General features: G+C 50.0%; 1 protein-coding gene across 1 annotated transcript in view; it reads left to right on the forward strand.

Annotated features, from left to right (window-relative positions):
• Positions 1–16452, forward strand: part of LOC123485228 (trinucleotide repeat-containing gene 6C protein-like) — a 40740-nt gene extending 24288 nt beyond the window's left edge. Inside the window, exons 3-12 of the mRNA XM_045216136.1 lie at positions 2843–5515; positions 10003–10203; positions 11146–11390; positions 11682–11739; positions 11930–12081; positions 12415–12564; positions 13094–13234; positions 13567–13686; positions 15496–15579; positions 15957–16452. Of these exons, the coding sequence (XP_045072071.1) occupies positions 2843–5515; positions 10003–10203; positions 11146–11390; positions 11682–11739; positions 11930–12081; positions 12415–12564; positions 13094–13234; positions 13567–13686; positions 15496–15579; positions 15957–16280 (4148 nt within the window). The 3' untranslated portion in view covers positions 16281–16452. The remainder of the gene's footprint in view (positions 1–2842; positions 5516–10002; positions 10204–11145; positions 11391–11681; positions 11740–11929; positions 12082–12414; positions 12565–13093; positions 13235–13566; positions 13687–15495; positions 15580–15956) is intronic.
• The last annotated feature ends 558 nt before the right edge of the window (positions 16453–17010 follow it).

Consider the following 17010-nt stretch of genomic DNA (forward strand, 5'->3'; position numbering starts at 1 on the left):
AAAAAGGAATCTCCCTTTTGTTTAGTTTTTTCTCTCTCGTGAGCGGATTGAGTGCACAATGAAATGCTCTCGGCTTTAACCTTAACCCTCTACGCCTCCCCTACTCTCTCCGAGAGAGATCGAGATGGAGAGAGAGAATATCCTCTCTGCATGGATAGGAATAGAGCTGAGTTATAAATAAAGCCAGAGAGAGAGGGGCAGGATGGCTCTAGCCAAGCCAAAGCGGGCTGGGACAGAGCAGAGCGGGGGGGTGTCTCTCTCTCATGCCGCGAGAGCTCGTCAGCTTCTTGGCAGTATTTCAAAAAAAAAATCCTCTGAAAGCCCTGGCGAGCCGAGCAGACATATTGAGACTAGAGACACACGGGGATGGCTGCCACCGCTTCGCTCCAAACGTAGCGCTCGCTCACCATGGTCGGAAGGTACCTCTCCTCAGGTATTTTTCCTGCTTTTCGCCCGTGATCCCCCTCTCTTTCTCTTTATTCGCTGGCCGTCTTTCACTGCGTTGTGCATTGTAGTGCACCATTTGCCTTCTAAATGCATGCAAGTACTAAGATAAGTGCGATTTGCAACGGAAAACATCCAAGCAGCGACAGACGGCATTCTGATTAATATCTTCATAAAGATAGTATTAGTGCTGCAGGGCTGATATAAACAGACTGTAGCTCAGAGCCTTTTTGGCTGTGATTCAGATTTGATAAAATGGCGTCCTGTACTACACCACAGAAGCCACACCGCTGTGTCAGAGACACACTGCCTCTCTCTCTCTCTCTCTCTCTCTCTCTCTCTCTCTCTCTCTCTCTCTCTCTCTCTCTCTCTCTCTCTCTCTCTCTCTCTCCCATTCTTTTCTAATCATTGGAAGAAGCCTAAGCTCTGCAGAGGGAGAGAGTGAGTGAGAGACAGCCAAAGCTTGCACACAAACAGTATCTCTCCCCAGTTATAGATCAGACAAAAGCAGAGGCTGTGTGTGTGCAGAAGTCCACTCCGCTCACACGTGCATGTAGAGGCACACCAAAAACAACAACAAGAGGGAACTGACGCGGCGGCAGAGTGATTACCACGGCAGGGCGTCTAGAGCGGCTGCTGCTTTTCCACTGACTCACTTCTTATGCACCAAGCTGCTTCAGGGGATAGTTCTATAACTGTTGTTACCCAAGCCTCTCTCAGCAGTGGTGTTTCTTTATTGGAAGAGAAAGAAATCCTACTGTTTGTGTTTGAGGTGTAGAGGCAGAGGCAGTAGAGAGATTTTTGAGGGGACTGGGAGGCAGTCTTCTGTACAGCAGGGGTGCAACGTTACAAAACATTCAGATATAAATGTTGTATTGTGTAGATTAGGTGTGCGTGTTTGTGATGTAGGACTGTGAGTCATGTCAGCTCTACACATTACATTTCTACCTGCATCATTGTGAACGTTTCACCTAATTGAATACACTCCAGGGCAGAGTGGTTGTCGGTCAAGCCAATTGTGTGTGAACCTGGGGTCAGGCCCAGACTGAGGCTGGACTGCAGGGATCAAATGTCAAGGGTTAGGACTGAGGATGGGCATCTTCGGATCTGCCGGTGGACTCCACCGTGGCTCCCACTTTATTCCAAGATGGCTGCATCTAGGGTAGAGCTGTTAAGATTACTAGGCTTGGGCGATATACCGTTTATACCGTATGCCGGGGGAATTTGAAATATACAGAGAGAAAAAAATGTATCCTAAGGACAACTCCCACAGCAGTCAACATTTCAACTAGGGTTCTCTTTGCCAAAATTAATATAAAAACTGTTTTCACTTTGTCATTATGGGGTATTGTGTATAGATTGATGAGATGGTTTATTTATTTTTTAACCATTTTAGAATAAGGCTGTAACGTAACAAAATGTGGAAAAAGTCAAGGGGTTTGAATACTTTCCGAATGCACTGATGGATAAAATATATTTGAGATTTTAGATTCTTCAAAGTAGCCACCCTTTGCCTTGATGACAGCTTTGCACACTCTTGGCATTCTCTCAACCAGCTTCATGAGATAGTCACCTGGAATGCATTTCAATTAACAGGTGTGCCTTCTTAAAAGTTAATTTGTGGAATTTCTTTCCTTCAGTTGTGTTGTGACAAGGTAGGGGGGGTATACAGAAGACAGCCCTAGCTTTGGACATGTTTTGAGCGAGTGTGCAATTGGCATGCTGACTGCAGGAATGTCCACCAGAGCCGTTGGCAGAGAATTGAATATTCAAGTCTCTACCATAAGCTGCCTCCAACGTCGTTTTAGAGAATTTGGCAGTACGTCCAACCGGCCTCACAACCGCAGACCACGTGTAACCACGCCAGCCCAGGAGCTCCACATTCGGCTTCTTCACCTGTGGGATCGTCTGAGACCAGCCACCCAGACAGCTGCTGAAACTGAGGAGTATTTCTGTATGTAATAAAGCCATTTTGTGGGGGATAACTCATTCTGACTGGCTAGGCCTGGCTCCCCAGTGGGCCTATGCCCTCCCAGGCCCACCCATGGCTGCGCCCCTGCCCATTCATGTGAAATCCATAGATTAGGGCCTAATTTATTTATTTAAATTGACTGATTTCCATAGTGTCCGTGTTTTCCTACGTAAATGGGAGAGTGCTTATAGTGTATGCTTTGATGTTTGTGTCGTCGGTATACATTAATGGTGCAACCAGTTTTCCCCCCTATATTTAGATGCCATTAACTGTTATATTATCTACTAGGTATGATGACATACTAACCTTTTCCCTTTCTCCCTCTCTCTCCATCCGCTCTCTCTCTCCCTCCATCCGCTCTCTCTCTCCATCCGCTCTCTCTCCCTCCATCCTCTCTCTCTCCATCCTCTCCCTCTCATCCAACAGAGCTGCCCCCACAGAGTGGCCCGGGAGCTCAGTATGAGAATCCTCACTTGGGACACCAGCCTGCCAATCGGAGTGCCACTTCCACCTCAGCGTCGGCCAATCACAGTGGCTGGGATACAGTGATCATCGACGAGAGTGACACCGAGGCCTGGCCCTCCATTTCCCGCAGCAGCCAGAGCCAGGGCCAGGGCCCTGCAGGAGGATGCCCCTCGGACACTGACCTTGTTGGTCCGGCCAGCAGCAGCAGTATGAGCATGGCCACGGGGGCCAACGGCCAGACAGGCCACTTTCCTGCCAACTACCCCAGCAGCAAAGGAGCCAGCTCTGGGCCCGGCGGCTCAGCCAATCACCCCGGGGCAGGCGTGGTCGGCATGGCATCCGGCCAGGGAGCAGCCAATCGGGGCTGGGGATCTGGTCCCGGTCCCTCCACCCATGGCCCTCCTCAGTCCTCCTCTGTCGGGGGTGGGGAGGGGAAGAGCGACGGCCCAATGGGAGGCGGGGGAGGCAGGGGTTGGGGCTCCTCTTCCTCCAACTTTAACTTGAACCTGAACCCCAACGCCAACCCCTCGGCCTGGCCCGTGCTGGGGCACGACGGGGGCGGAGGAGCAGGGGGAAGCAGCTCAGGGGGAGCCAACCCCAACCAACCCCCTTCTTCTCAACCCCCTCCTAACCTCTGCAACCCACCAGGCACCTCTCCCGCCCAGGGGAACGGCAACAGAGGAGGAACCATGGGGGGCGGCGCCGCCAACGGCAACCTGCCAGTAGGGGGAGGCAGCACATGGGGAGAACCATCTGAGCCACACCCCTCCTCGTCCACGAATGTGTCTTTCAGCTCAGAACCTCAGAACCTTAACACTGACGGACCAAATCATGCAAGCAAGCAACAGGAGCCCCCCATCCACAGCGTGCCCGGCTGGGGTGGCCCCTCCGGGGGCATGGGCTCCCTGGGCCAGCCTCCTCCTGGAGCTCCCCAGCTGGTCAACGGAGAGGACGGCAGCTCCGTCTGGGGCAGCAATGGAGACTCCAAGTCAGTCGCCTCCTCCGCAGAGGCTTCGGGCTGGGACTCTGGGGCCGGTGGCTGGGGGAGCCATGGAAGCAGTGGTGGGGGAACCTCTGGAGGCTGGGGAGGCCAGAGAAGCGGAGACGGCTGGGGGAAGCAGCATTCTGGCGAGGGCCAGGGAGGCTGGGACGCCCCCAGCTCTCCTCCCCAGCAGGCCAGCTCCTGGAGCACCCGAGCACCTAGCACCGCGGCGGCCAGCGAGGGCAGCAGCGAGGGCATGGACGGAGCAGGACACTCCCGCCGACAGGACCAGTCGTCCAGGGATGAGCCTGCCCCCCTGCTCCCTGCCCCTGACCTGGACCCCAGGGTGCTGTGCAACACAGGCTGGGGCCAGACACCCGTCCGCCAGCACACGTCCTGGGACATGGAGGAGGCGGCACGCACCCAACGAAAGGCAGACGCTGCCGGGACGGACTCCTGGGGAGGCTCTGGCCCCAACACCCCCACCGAGCCAGTCCAAGGGCCATCCAACCCCAACCACGGCCCCCCTCACCGGGCTGACCCCAAGAGTGAGGGTCCCGGGCCCGGTCCTCAGGCTGCCCCTGGCTGGGGTGGTTCCATGCCTCCAGCCAGCCAACCTGGCTCTGGCTGGGGCGAGCCACAGAGCAGCAAGAATCCCCCCAATGGTCCCGGAGGCTGGGGGAACCCCCCACCAGGAGGCCCCGGGCCAGGCCCCAACATGCCCAAAGCTGGGAGCCAGTCCTGGGGAACTCCAGAGGAGAAGTCCCCAAGCTGGGATGATCCCCACAGCAAGGCCCCCAAGCCCCAGGGCTGGGGAGATGGGCCCAAGCCGTCCCACAGCGGCTGGAGCAACAGCGCTGGAGGAGGGGGCAATGGAGGTGGAGGTGGAGGAGACTGGGGAGAGCCTGCAGATGGCAAGAAGAGCAGCCCCACCACGAACCCTCCCTGGGAGGGAGAAGGAGCAGGAGGCTGGAAAGAGAGCAACCGAGGCTGGGGAAAGCCTGGTCCGGGGGTGGTGGGAAATGTTGGAGGAGGTGGAGGCTGGGGAGAGCCAGCGATGGCCCTGCAGCGCCCAAGCGGCCCTGCCCAAGGATGGGGCGGCAAGCCCCAGGAGAGCTCCAATGGCAACAGCGGAGGAGTTAGAGGCGGTGGAGAAGGGAGCATGGGATCCTGGGGAGGCCCTGGCCCCGTGAAGCCCAGTGGATCAGGCCAGGGGGGCATCGGTGGAGGAGGAGGGGGCAAGCAGGACCCCTCAGGAGGAGAGCCCACGGGGTGGGAGGAACCTTCCCCACCCTCCATCCGACGCAAGATGGAGATTGACGACGGCACCTCGGCTTGGGGCGATCCAGGCACCTACAACAAGACGGTCAACCTCTGGGACAAGAACAACCCTGGGGGAGGAGTGCCACCCCAAGGTAGACCTCCAGGGAACGCCCCCCCAGGCCCCCCTGGAAACAACAACAACAACCACCCCCACCCACCACATCACCCTCCCCACCATCCTCACGCCTACCACGGCCCTCCACCACCCCTCCAGAGCCATGTGGGCCACAACCCCCAGGGCTCAGGCCAGAACAGTGGGCCCATGGACCCAGCCGTGCCTCACCAGACTGCACCTCCACCACACAGCAGACCACCCCTCATGGGTCCAGGTGAGAAGACATACTCTATGCATGGATGGCTTATAGTGTTACTGTGATTTTGTCTTGGTAATCTTGTCATTTGACAATGACATCTAGCTTTTAATCAAGAGTCTTACGAAGTTGAAACGTCTTGCAATGTTGGGTTTACGTTTTGTACATGTAGTCATGGGAGGAAAACAGTGTTGTGGGTTGTACTCTACTGTAGAGATAGCCTGCAGAGCTCTATCATACTATCCAGGTCTGTGCCCAAACAGTTTGAGCTTCTACTTCTAAAAAGCCACCTTTCCAGAAATAAGTCTCTCACTGTTGCCGCTTGCTACAGACCCCCCTCAGCCCGCAGCTGTGCCCTGGACACCATATGTGAATTGCTTGCCCCCCATTTATCCTCAGAGTTCGTACTGCTTGGTGACCTAAATTGGGAGATGCTTAACACCCCGTCCATCCTACAATCCAAACTAGATGCCCTCAATCTCACACAAATGATCAACGAACCTACCAGGTACAACCCTAAATCCGTAAACATGGGTACCCTCATAGATATCATCCTGACTAACTTACCCTCTAAATACACCTCCTTTGTCTTCAACCAGGATCTCAGCGATCACTGCCTTATTGCCTGCATCCGTAACGGGTCCGTGGTCAAACGACCACCCCTCATCACTGTCAAACGCTCCCTAAAACACTTCAGCGAGCAGGCCTTCCTAATTGACCTGGCCCAGGTATCCTGGATGGATATAGATCTCATTCCGTCAGTAGAGGATGCCTGGTTGTTCTTTGAGAGGAAATTACTTTTAATCTTAAATAAACATGCCCCATTCAAAAAAGACAGAACTAAGAACAGATATAGCCCCTGGTTCTCCTCAGACTTGACTGCCCTTGACCAGCACAAAAACATCCTGTGGCGTACTGCATTAGCATCAAATAGCCCCCGCGATATGCAACTCTTCAGGGAAGTTAGGAACCAATATACACAAGCAGTTAGGAAAGCAAAGGCTAACTTTTTCAAACAGAAATTTGCATCCTGTAGCACTAACTCCAAAAAGTTTTGGGACACTGTAAAGTCCATGGAGAATGAGAGCACTTCCTCCCAGCTGCCCACTGCACTGAGGCTAGGAAACACTATCACCACCGATAAATCTACAATAATCGAGAATTTCAACAATCATTTTGCTATGGCTGGCCATGCTTTCCACCTGGCTACCACTACCCCGCCCCGCTGCAACTTGCCCATGCCCCCCCCGCTTCTCCTTCACACAAATCCAGACAGCTGATGTTCTGAAAGAGCTGCAAAATCTGGACCCCTACAAATCATCTGGGCTAGACAATCTGGACCCTTTCTTTCTAAAACTAGCCGCCGAAATTGTCGCAAACCCTATTACTAGCCTGTTCAACCTCTCTTTCGTAACGTCTGAGATCCCCAGAGATTGGAAAGCTGCCGCGGTCATCCCCCTCTTCAAAGGGGGTGACACTCTAGATCCAAACTGTTACAGACCCATATCCATCCTGCCCTGCCTTTCGAAAGTTTTTGAAAGCCAAGTTAACAAACAGATCACCGACCATTTTGAATCCCACCGTACCTTCTCCGCTATTCAATCCGGTTTCCGAGCTGGTCATGGGTGCACTTCAGCCACGCTCAAGGTCCTAAACGATATTATAGACAGTACTGTGCAGCCGTCTTCATCGACCTGGCCAAGGCTTTCGACTCTGTCAACCACCGCATTCTTATTGGCAGACTAAATAGCCTTGGTTTCTCAAATGACTGCCTCGCCTGGTTCACCAACTACTTCTCAGATAGAGTTCAATGTGTCAAATCGGAGGGCCTGTTGTCTGGACCTATGGCAGTCTCTATGGGGGTGCCACAGGGTTCAATTATTGGGCCGACTCTTTTCTCTGTGTATATCAATGATGTCGCTCTTGCTGCTGGTGACTCTCAGATCCACCTCTACGCAGACGACACCATTTTGTATACATCTGGCCCTTCATTGGACACTGTGTTAACAAACCTCCAAACGAGCTTCAATGCCATACAACACTCCTTCAGTAGCCTCCAACTGCTCTTAAACACTAGTAAAACTAAATGCATGCTCTTCAATCGAACGCTGCTGGCACCCGCCCACCCGACTAGAATCACTACTCTCGATGGGTCTGACCTAGAGTATGTGGACAACTACAAATACCTAGGTGTCTGGTTAGACTGTAAACTCTCCTTCCAGACTCACATTAAGAATCTCCAATCCAAAGTTAAATCTAGAATCGGTTTCCTATTTCGCAACAAAGCCTCCTTCACTCATGCTGCCAAACATGCCCTCGTAAAACTGACTATCCTACCGATCCTTGACTTCGGCGATGTCATTTACAAAATAGCCTCCAACACTCTACTCAGCAAATTGGATGTAGTCTATCACAGTGCCATCCGTTTTGTCTCCAAAGCCCCATATACTACCCACCACTGTGACCTGTACGCTCTTGTTGGCTGGTCCTCACTACATATTCGTCGCCAAACCCACTGGCTCCAGGCCATCTATAAATCACTGCTAGGCAAATCCCCGCCTTATCTTAGCTCATTGGTCACCATAGCAACACCCACCCGTAGTATGCGCTCCAGCAGGTATATCTCACTGGTCATCCCCAAAGCCAACACCTCCTTTGGCCGCCATTCCTTCCAGTTCTCTGCTGCCAATGACTGGAACAAATTGCAAAAATCTCTGAAGCTGGAGACACTTATCTCCCTCACTAACTTTAAGCATCAGTTGTCAGAGCACCTTACCGATCACTGCACCTGTACACAGCCCATCTGAAATTAGCCCGCCCAACTACCTCATCCCTATATTGTTATTTATTTTGCTCATTTGCACCCCAGTATCTCTATTTGCACATCATCTCTTGCACATCTATCATTCCAGTGTTCATACTAATTGTAATTATTTTGCACTATAGCCTATTTATTGCCTTACCTCCATAACTTGCTACATTTGCACACACTGTATATATATTTTCTGTTGTATTTTTGACTTTATGTTTTGTTTTACCCCATATGTAACTCTGTGTTGTTGTTTTATCGCACTGCTTTGCTTTATCTTGGCCAGGTCGCAGTTGTAAATGAGAACTTGTTCTCAACTGGCTTACCTGGTTAAATAAAGGTGAAATAAAATAAAAAATAAAATAAAAGTACTCAAACCTAACAGGCAGAATGAATTCACTGTGCCAGGCCTGATAAAGATTAGTCATTTTGTTAAAAAGCAGCAGCTTAAAACACTTGTCGCAGTTCAATCAACTGTTACTATACTGTGCACACACAAGAACAAGGAAATAGCTGTGTATCCTATCTATGACTTAACACAAAATCTTGTTAGGTGGCGCACAGTGAACACATGCTAGGCTCCAAACCGTTGATCCATTTTAAAAGTAAAACCTCGCCCTCTTGGATTTCCATCTAAATTAATAACCAAATTGGCGAAAGCGATGCCAGCCCGCCCTGGCCCCACCCCCTTTACTTCTCTGAAGCTCGCTCTCCTCTGATTTCACAACAACAACACGGGCGCCCCCGTCTGTGTGCATAACCGTGGCAACCTCACGTGGGCACATGTGGCGGAGGAAGCCCAAGAATGCTGTTTACTAACCCTGCTTGTGAAAATAGCGATTGGAGCCGCAAAACGTTTGAGGTGTGGAGGAAGTGTGTGATTATAGGGGGAGCCGCCATCTGTCGGTAGTTAGAGGAGAGAAAGATAATTTAGACCCCCCCCCCTGCTGGTTCTGGCCAGTCACTGCCCCATATGCTGCTCTTTTATGCACCGCAATCAACCATGCAACACAAAATAATACAATACAAGTTTTGTGTCAATACAGTATACTTTGAAATATGTCTTTAGTTTCCTTCACTCCTTTCCCACATAACCCTGATACTTAAAATGACAGGCTAGGTTTTACACCTATTGAGTTCTTTAACGCCAGTGGTCATGAAGGAGAGGACATGAGGAAAGACTATTTAATCATGACTGAGAGAGTGAAATCTGATCCAGGAAGTAGATCTCCTCTTAGAGCGAGAGACACACTGGCACAGGCAGGGGGATAGGGCTGCCTGACTCTCAGCCAGGCCAACTGGTTACTACAGAGAGGGCCAAGAGTTAAACTGCCTCCTCTGTCCTAGCCTGGCTAAGGTCTAGCTTGGCCTGCTTAAACCAGGAAAAGAAAGAGGTTAGGAATGGTATAATTTAGCAATATGATTTTCTTAGTTTTCTTTTTTTACATTGTGATTGTTTAAACTTAGATATTTAGAATAAGGATGCACACAATGTTGAAATTGTGTGCAATACATACTTTTTTTTAGGTGTATGAATGGAGGTACATTCTCCTGTAGGAGTGCATGCTCAGATGGCATGTAAACAAAATGAAGCTAAGGTTCCAGAGCAAGGCTAGAGTGTTTTGGGTCCGTTGATCTCTGTACTGTTGTACAATCCAATCCATGTGTGCCCTTACCAAAGTCATCCTGTTCCTAGGCTGGAGGGAGCTGTCCAGTGCCCACCCCAAACCAGAGCCCTCCTGGGGGGAGCCTGCACCCCCTCCGGTCAGCGTGGACAACGGGACCTCCGCCTGGGGGAAACCCACCGGGAGCCATGGGGGCTGGGGCGGGGGTGACAACAGCCCCGAACCCTACAGACGGGGCAACCCACCCCTGGGATCTGCACCTTGCAAACCAGGTGAGGAGAACACTAGTACTTTTTTTTATAGATTAGATTTTTCCTGATTAATCGAAATTGCTGATGTTTTTACTAGGGCTGGGACCTCATGATATTACCTTCTTTTTTTTTTTTACATTTTATTCATTTAGCAGATGCTCTTATCCAAATCAACTTACAGGAACAATTAGGGTTAAGTACCTTGCTCAAGGGCACATCGACAGATTTTGCACATAGTTGGCTCGGGGATTCAAACCAGTGACCTTTCGATTACTGGCCCAACGCTCTTAACCGCTAGGCTACCTACAGGCTACCTTATGTGACGATAGGATATGTATTGCGATTCTCATGATTCTATAAGTATTGCGATTTGATACTGTGATTTTATTGCGTTTTGATTTTCCAAACATATTGCTCACTATATGTCTGCTGCAGAGGGACAAGAAAGCCATGAGGAAACAAGTTTTGATCAGTCATGGAAATAAAATTGCTGAAAACAAATTGGCTCCCTATTTAAAAACAAGATGAAGTACAAGCTATATTGGAAAAATACTGGAGTTTTGGTGCAGGTACAGCCAACTAGCGCAAAAATAATATTGCGATATTGTCGATACGACATCGTCAGAAATAATATCCCGATATGTAACTGTATCGATATTTTTACCTTGTAAAGGAAGTGTGTCTTAGATCTGTCTTGCAACACATAAAGGCTGCAGCATCGACTTAGTATGCAGCCACACTGACCTCTGGTGGCAGGCAGAATAGTCTTTCTATACCGAACTCTGAAATTTACCAGTGCATGGCTGTGCTATATAAAAAAAAATCAATCAACTGACAATTAAAATACCCTACTGTTAGAACCAATACAAATCAGAAATACAAATATATTATGTCATAATCCGTGGCGGCTGGTGACATAAAACGTAAGATAGTAACACAACACTTCCTTCTCTCCCTCTGCAGCTCCCAAATCTATGCAAGACGGCTGGGGAGGCGGAGGCGGCGGTGGAGGGGAGGACATGGGTCTGTCCGGGGGCCAGTGGGACCCTGACGATGGGGACATGTGGAGCAGCCAAGCCTCCCAGGAGAGCAATTCCTGGGGCAACAGACCCAGGAAGGGCCCACCCAAGGGGAAGATGCCGGGCAAGCAGGAGGAAGCCTGGATCATGACTCGCCTGATCAAGCAGCTGACAGACATGGGCTTCCCTGTGAGTGATACTACCTGCTACTACCTCTGGGGTCAAACTCCACACTGATGTAATCTGTATACATAGAAATATGATGATAATATAGTAATATAACAAGCCATTTAGCAGACAGTGTACAACAGTGAGTGCATACATTTTCGTATGGGTAGATCAGCGGGAATCGAACCCGCCATCCTGGCGTTGCTAGCTCCATGTTCTTACCAACTGAGCCACACAGGACCACACATACGCATGCATATTTGTGAGATATTTCTGCTGACAGATGTTTCTTGTGTGTGTTTGTGTGTCCAGAGGGATCCAGCCGAGGAGGCTCTGAAGAGGAACAACATGAACCTGGACCAGGCCATGAGTAAGTCTCTCTTCTCCCAGTCCTCAATACACTCTGTTAACTCCTTGTCCCTGATGTACTCCATGTCACTGACTGTATCAGTGTTGGTAATATCCCTGTGCGTTCTCTCTCTCTCTCTCTCTCTCTCTCTCTCTCTCTCTCTCTCTCTCTCTCTCTCTCTCTCTCTCTCTCTCTCTCTCTCTCTCTCTAGGTGCTCTGTTGGAGAAGAAGACAGAGCTGGACAGGCGGGGGATGGGCATGTCCGACTACAACAACGGTCTGATCAACAAGGGGCCAATGGGCTGCCGGCCTCCGCTCCTCTCCAAAGAGTCCTCCTCAGATCGCTCCCCTTTCCTCGACAAGGTAATGACTCCTGACCCCCCCCTAACCCCAGCATCACACACTCCGATACTGTCCATGGGTACTTCAATTAGAAGATGCTGTATAGCCAGGGCAGACATAGTGGTCTGGGGAACCATGGAAAATAACTAATCAAGGAATCAGACAAAAATATTTTTTAAAAGTCCAAATTATAAAAAAAAATATCAATAGTGTGTTTGTTCCATTCTTCACTAGTTATGAGGGGAGAGTTGCGGTTCTGTACAGGGCAAGGTTCAGTTTATGTATCCACCCATTGAGAGTGTAATGGTGGCACTCTCCCTCTGTGGCTGTCTGTGTCTGTCTGTGTGGGTGCAGGACGGTGTTGGTAGCCTGGTGGAGGACGTCCACACCTCCTCACCGTTTATGCCTTCCCCTGGCCCCCTCGGCCTGAAACTCCCATCTCTGTCCAGCCAGGGCCTGGGCGGCCCACAGGGCCTAGCCATGCAAAACTTGAACAACAGACAGGTAGGCAGCACACTGTCTACGGCTATGTGGGGTTTAGACAGCAGACAGGCAACAGACAGGTGCCATAGGCAGAATTGGGAGTGATGCGGACTTGAATGACAGACTGACTGGAAAATATACAAGTCTGAGAAGAGGAAGGTCTTGTTGGCATACTGATAGGCAGAGAGGGCGATGGACAGACATACAGACAAACTGGCAGGGGGCAGACAGAGCTAGAGGGAGCCTGTATGTAGGTTTGGATTTTTCACTGGGGTTTTGCATAGCCTGTTAAATCTTGTTGGACTTTTTAAACATCTAAATCAAATCAAAGTTTATTTGTCTCGTGCAATGGCTGTAAACGGTTCAGTGAAATGTTGACTTGCAGCTCTTCCTCTACAGTGCAGAATAAATGTCAAGTGGGTTCCTATCATCATTCTGTTCTCCCTCGTTTCCACCTCTCTCTCTCTCTCTCTCTCTCCCTACCCCAATCCCTCTCTCCCCACATCCCACCTCCCTCCCTCCCTCCCTCCCTCCCTCTCCTCCCTCCCAGATGCAGAGTGGAATGTTCGGCAGTAGCGGAGCAGCACAAGCCCGGTCCATGCAGCAGCCTCCTCCTCAGCCGTCAGTGCCGCCTCTCGGCTCCTCCCAGCCTAGTCTACACGCTCAAGTGCCTCAGTTTCTCTCCCCTCAGGTACACACACACAACACGGACCAGGGTTGCGAGAGGTTGTTATTAGACAGGTAGGGAGGGATCCTTTTTTGGGTTTGTCTTCCGTTTAGTGCCTAATGAATACGACCTGGTGAATACGACACACACCTCTCAGCCCCGTCTAAGTATCTCCCCTCACTCATACACACAAACACACTTGCACTCATACACACAAACACACACACACACACACATTGTTCAGCTCCCCTCAGCATAGTTTACGTGCCTAAGCGCCTCAGTCCTGTCCACCGTTTTTTTCTCCTACTTAGTTTATGGTTTCTAAAACCGTATCTTTTGGTCTCTCTCTTGTCTAGGTTCAAGCACAGCTCTTACAGTTTGCAGCAAAAAACATTGGTCTGAATCCTGCACTTTTAACCTCACCAATAAACCCTCAACATATGACCCTTTTGAACCAACTATACCAGCTGCAACTGGTGAGTCCCCTTCTGGTCTCCTCTCAGTTTACAGTAGCATTCCTCCATATAAAACACAATGCAGATACACTCTGTACACGCTTATATCATACATTTCTCCACTGCTTTGTTGCCTTAGAGATGTGAAAAACACTTGACTGATCGCATTCTGTAGCAACTACAAAATGTTGTGTGTGTATGTGTGCACGTGCGTGCAGTGGGGAAAAAAGTATTTAGTCAGCCACCAATTGTGCAAGTTCTCCCACTTAAAAAGAGAGAGGCCTGTAATTTTCATCATAGGTACACGTCAACTATGACAGACAAAATGAGAATATTTTTTCCAGAAAATCACATTGTAGGATTTTTAATGAATTTATTTGCAAATTATGGTGGAAAATAAGTATTTGGTCAATAACAAAAGTTTCTCAATACTTTGTTATATACCCTTTGTTGGCAATGACACAGGTCAAACGTTTTCTGTAAGTCTTCACAAGGTTTTCACACACTGTTGCTGGTATTTTGGCCCATTCCTCCATGCAGATCTCCTCTAGAGCAGTGATGTTTTGGGGCTGTCGCTGGGCAACATGGACTTTCAACTCCCTCCAAAGATTTTCTATGGGGTTGAGATCTGGAGACTGGCTAGGCCACTCCAGGACCTTGAAATGCTTCTTACGAAGCCACTCTTCGTTGCCCGGGCGGTATGTTTGGGATCATTGTCATGCTGAAAGACCCAGCCACGTTTCATCTTCAATGCCCTTGCTGATGGAAGGAGGTTTTCACTCAAAATCTCACGATACATGGCCCCATTCATTCTTTCCTTTACACGGATCAGTCGTCCTGGTCCCTTTGCAGAAAAACAGCCCCAAAGCATGATGTTTCCACCCCCATGCTTCACAGTAGGTATGGTGTTCTTTGGATGCAACTCAGCATTCATTGTCCTCCAAACACGACGAGTTGAGTTTTTACCAAAAAGTTATATTTTGGTTTCATCTGGCCATATGACATTCTCCCAATCCTCTTCTGGATCATCCAAATGCACTCTAGCAAACTTCAGACGGGCCTGGACATGTACTGGCTTAAGCAGGGGGACACATCTGGCACTGCAGGATTTGAGTCCCTGGCGGCGTAGTGTGTTACTGATGGTAGGCTTTGTTACTTTGGTCCCAGCTCTCTGCAGGTCATTCACTAGGTCCCCCCCGTGTGGTTCTGGGATTTTTGCTCACCGTTCTTGTGATCATTTTGACCCCACGGGGTGAGATCTTGCGTGGAGCCCCAGATCGAGGGAGATTATCAGTGGTCTTGTATGTCTTCCATTTCCTAATAATTGCTCCCACAGTTGATTTCTTCAAACCAAGCTGCTTACCTATTGCAGATTCAGTCTTCCCAGCCTGGTGCGGGTCTACAATTTTGTTTCTGGTGTCCTTTGACAGCTCTTTGGTCTTGGCCATAGTGGAGTTTGGAGTGTGACTGTTTGAGGTTGTGGACAGGTGTCTTTTATACTGATAACAAGTTCAAACAGGTGCCATTAATACAGGTAACGAGTGGAGGACAGAGGAGCCTCTTAAAGAAGTTGTTACAGGTCTGTGAGAGCCAGAAATCTTGCTTGTTTGTAGGTGACCAAATACTTATTTTCCACCATAATTTGCAAATAAATTCATTAAAAATCCTACAATGTGATTTTCTGGAGAAAAAAATTACAGGCCTCTCTCATCTTTTTAAGTGGGAGAACTTGCACAATTGGTGGCTGACTAAATACTTTTTTCCCCCACTGTATGTATATACATATGTGTGTGTCTGTGGATTTGTGTGTAAACGTATATTCCTCTGCAGGCGTACCAGCGTTTACAAATTCAGCAGCAGATGTTGCAGGCTCAGCGTAATGTTTCTGGCCCCATCCGACAGCAAGAGCAGCAAGTGAGTGTCCCTCTGTGACCCTTCCCTCTCTCTCAAATACAGCCCACTAGTTTTACCCATTGCTGCCTTTTTATATCTACTGATCCTGAACCCGGCCAGGCCTCATACTGGGGTAAAACCCAAATGTTTTACCATTCTACCATAGCAGAGGGCGTGTATGTGCTTTGCAGACATACCTGGGTTCCTAGTCTGGTGAATTTGAGAGAACCTGGTTGGCTAAACCCTAGTAAAAGCAGTGTTTGTATGTATAAGGGGCTATACTTGCCATTCTGTCTAGCAACTGTCCTATTGAATTTTTCCTGTGGTCTCTGCTGGCTCACAGATAAACTGACCACCATCTTTGTGTCGCTCTCTGATGTCACTTCCTCTTCCTGCAGGTTGCACGTACAATCAATAACATGCAGCAGCAGATCCAACAGCACCAGAGACAGCTGGCCCAGGCCCTGCTGATGAAGCAGCAGCAGCAGGCCCCCGGCTCCCTCTCCTCCTCCGGCCTGCACCACGGCCAAGGCAAATCAGCCCTGGACTTGTTCCCAGGCCACCCCCAGGCTCCGGGCCTACCCGACCTGCAGACCAAAGAGCAGCAGTCGTCCCCCAACTCCTACAGCCACTACCCTCTCTGTGAGTGGGGACTCTGTTCCACAACATGCACAACACATAGCAGTTCCACTGTGCTTGTTTGTGCTTTGGACAGTTGTTGACGTAAAAAGTGCAATATAAATACATTTGATTGATTGATAGCAGGACAGGGACTGGGTATGTTATCATTGTTACAGGTCCCAGATGATTGATTGGATTTATATAAAGTACCATAGCAACAAAGTGCAAAACAAGAAACTAGTGATTCATCCTTAATGCTTTATTGACTTGTCTTATCTGGTGTTACCTCCCTGTTTCACCTCTTCCCCCATCTCCCTCCCTCTCCCCTCTCTCTCCCCCCTCTTCTCTCTCTCTCTCTCTCTCTCTCTCTCACCCCTCCCTCTCTCTCTCCCCCCTCTTCCCTCTCTCTCTCTCCCCCCTCTTCCCTCTCTCTCTCTCCCCCCTCTTCCCTCTCGCTCTCTCCCCCCTCTTCCTCTCTCTCTCTTCCCGCTCTCTCTCTCTCTCCCCCCTCTTCCTCTCTCTCTTCCCTCTCTCTCTCTCTCCCCCTCTTCTCCCCCCTCTTCCCTCTCTCTCTCCCCCCTCTTCCCTCTCTCTCTCCCCCTCTTCCCTCTCTCTCCCCCCTCTTCCCTCTCTCTCTCCCCCCTCTTCCCCTCTCTCTTCCCCCTCTTCCCCTCTCTCTTCCCTCTCTCTTTCTCCCCCTCTTCTCCCTCCCCCCTCTCTCTCTCCCCCCTCTTCCCTCTCTCTCTCTCCCCCTCTCTCTCTCTCCCCCTCTTCCCTCTCTCTCTCTTCCCCCCTCTCTCTCCCCCTCTTCCTCTCTCCCTCTTCTCTCTC

The sequence above is a fragment of the Coregonus clupeaformis genome, unplaced genomic scaffold, assembly GCF_020615455.1.
Source record: "Coregonus clupeaformis isolate EN_2021a unplaced genomic scaffold, ASM2061545v1 scaf0618, whole genome shotgun sequence".
Lineage (NCBI taxonomy): Eukaryota > Metazoa > Chordata > Actinopteri > Salmoniformes > Salmonidae > Coregonus > Coregonus clupeaformis.